Source organism: Myotis lucifugus, unplaced genomic scaffold, assembly GCF_000147115.1.
Source record: "Myotis lucifugus unplaced genomic scaffold, Myoluc2.0 scaffold_750, whole genome shotgun sequence".
Lineage (NCBI taxonomy): Eukaryota > Metazoa > Chordata > Mammalia > Chiroptera > Vespertilionidae > Myotis > Myotis lucifugus.
Window position 1 is genome coordinate 246,747 of NW_005871798.1, and position 1,646 is coordinate 248,392.

The 1,646-nt window shown below is 47.9% G+C and overlaps 1 protein-coding gene across 1 annotated transcript; it reads left to right on the top strand.

The window, feature by feature from the left end:
* Window positions 1-753: 753 nt before the first annotated feature.
* Window positions 754-1,204, top strand: LOC102428247 (histone H3.3-like). The gene has a single exon (XM_014448042.2). It carries the CDS (start codon window positions 794-796, stop codon window positions 1,202-1,204), a length of 411 nt encoding a protein of 136 aa, XP_014303528.1. The 5' UTR covers window positions 754-793.
* Window positions 1,205-1,646: the final 442 nt, after the last annotated feature.

The window sequence follows — 1,646 nt, forward strand, 5'->3', positions numbered from 1 at the left end:
CCTGGCGCTGTGTGTTTTAACCAAGGTCACCTCTCTGAGAAAGGTAGTTTCCCAAGGTAGGGATTTTCCCCTGAAGTTAGGGAGGGAATAAAACCCCTTAACTAAATGCCAGGCGGGTAGTTAATCACTTTACTATGAACAATCACGCTTAAGCTACATAATCTTTACTCCCTGGAATGGAGGTAAGAAACGCCCTAACCAACTGGAGAGCATTATGCTAAGTGAAACAAGCCAGTTAATGAAAGAAAAATACCACATGATCTCACTCATTCATGGATAATTAAGACCATTACAAACTTTTGAACAATAATAGATACAGAGGCAGAGCTGCCTCAAACTGATTGTCGGACTACATTCGGAAGGCCAGGGAGGGTTGGGGGACAGGAGGGAGGGGAGTAAGAGATCAACCGAAGGACTTGTATGCATGCATATAACCATAACTAATGGACATAAGACACTGGGGGGTAAGGGAGGGCAGGGGCTTGTCAAGGGCAGGGGGGGGGGGGGAAGGACACTTATGTAATACCCTTTGTAATACTTTTAGCAAAAAATAAAAATTAAAAAAAAAAAGAAACGCCCTAACCTTTGGAATAGAAATTGATAGGATTAAAATCAACTGGTATAAATACAGATGTAACGACACAGTCAAACACAGAACCTGGAAAAAAGCGGTTTGGTTATTCGTTGGGGTGGTCTGTGCTCTTAGCTCCTGGGCTGCGGCTCTTGTTGAGGCAGCGCGAGCAGCATCACGGACTCAGAAGCGGCCTAAGACTTCGGCGTTGAGTGAAAAAAAATGGCCCGAACCAAGCAGACTGCTCGCAAATCCGCAGGTGGGAAAGCGCCCCGCAGACAGCTGGCCACGAAAGCTGCCAGGAAAAGCGGCCCCTCTACCGGCGGGGTGAAGAAGCCCCATCGCTACAGGCCCGGGACCGTCGCGCTTCGAGAAATCCGCCGTTACCAGAAATCCACCGAGCTTCTGATCCGAAAGCTGCCTTTCCAGAGGCTGGTGAGGGAGATCGCCCAGGATTTCAGAACCGACCTGAGGTTCCAGAGCGCAGCCATCGGTGCGCTGCAGGAGGCTAGCGAGGCGTACCTGGTGGGTCTATTTGAAGATACCAATCTGTGTGCCATCCACGCTAAGAGAGTCACCATCATGCCCAAGGACATCCAGCTGGCTTGCCGGATTCGGGGAGAGAGAGCCTAAGGGAAGGCAGCTTTCACCGTGTTATGCAGTCAATTCTGTAAAATACTTGGGCTTAATTTGTGACTTTTTTGGTAATAAAGTGTTTACAATATGTTGCATTTGTACTGAAGTCATTCCATCTTTCACTCGGGATGAATGCGAAAAGTGACCGTTCACAGACCTCAGTGATGTGAGCGCTTGCTCAGGAGTGACAAGTTGCTAATATGCAGAAGGGATGGGTGATATTTCTTGCTTCTCATGATGCATGTATCTTTTTTTTTAATTAAATCTTTATTGTTCAGATTATTACAGTTGTTCCTCATTTTACCTCCATAGCTCCCCTCCACCCATTTCCCCCCCACTCTCCAACCTCACCCCCCACCACTGTCCTCATCCATAGGTGCACAATTTTTGTTCAGTCTCTTCCCCCATCTCCCACACCCCTTTCCCCCCCAAGAATAGT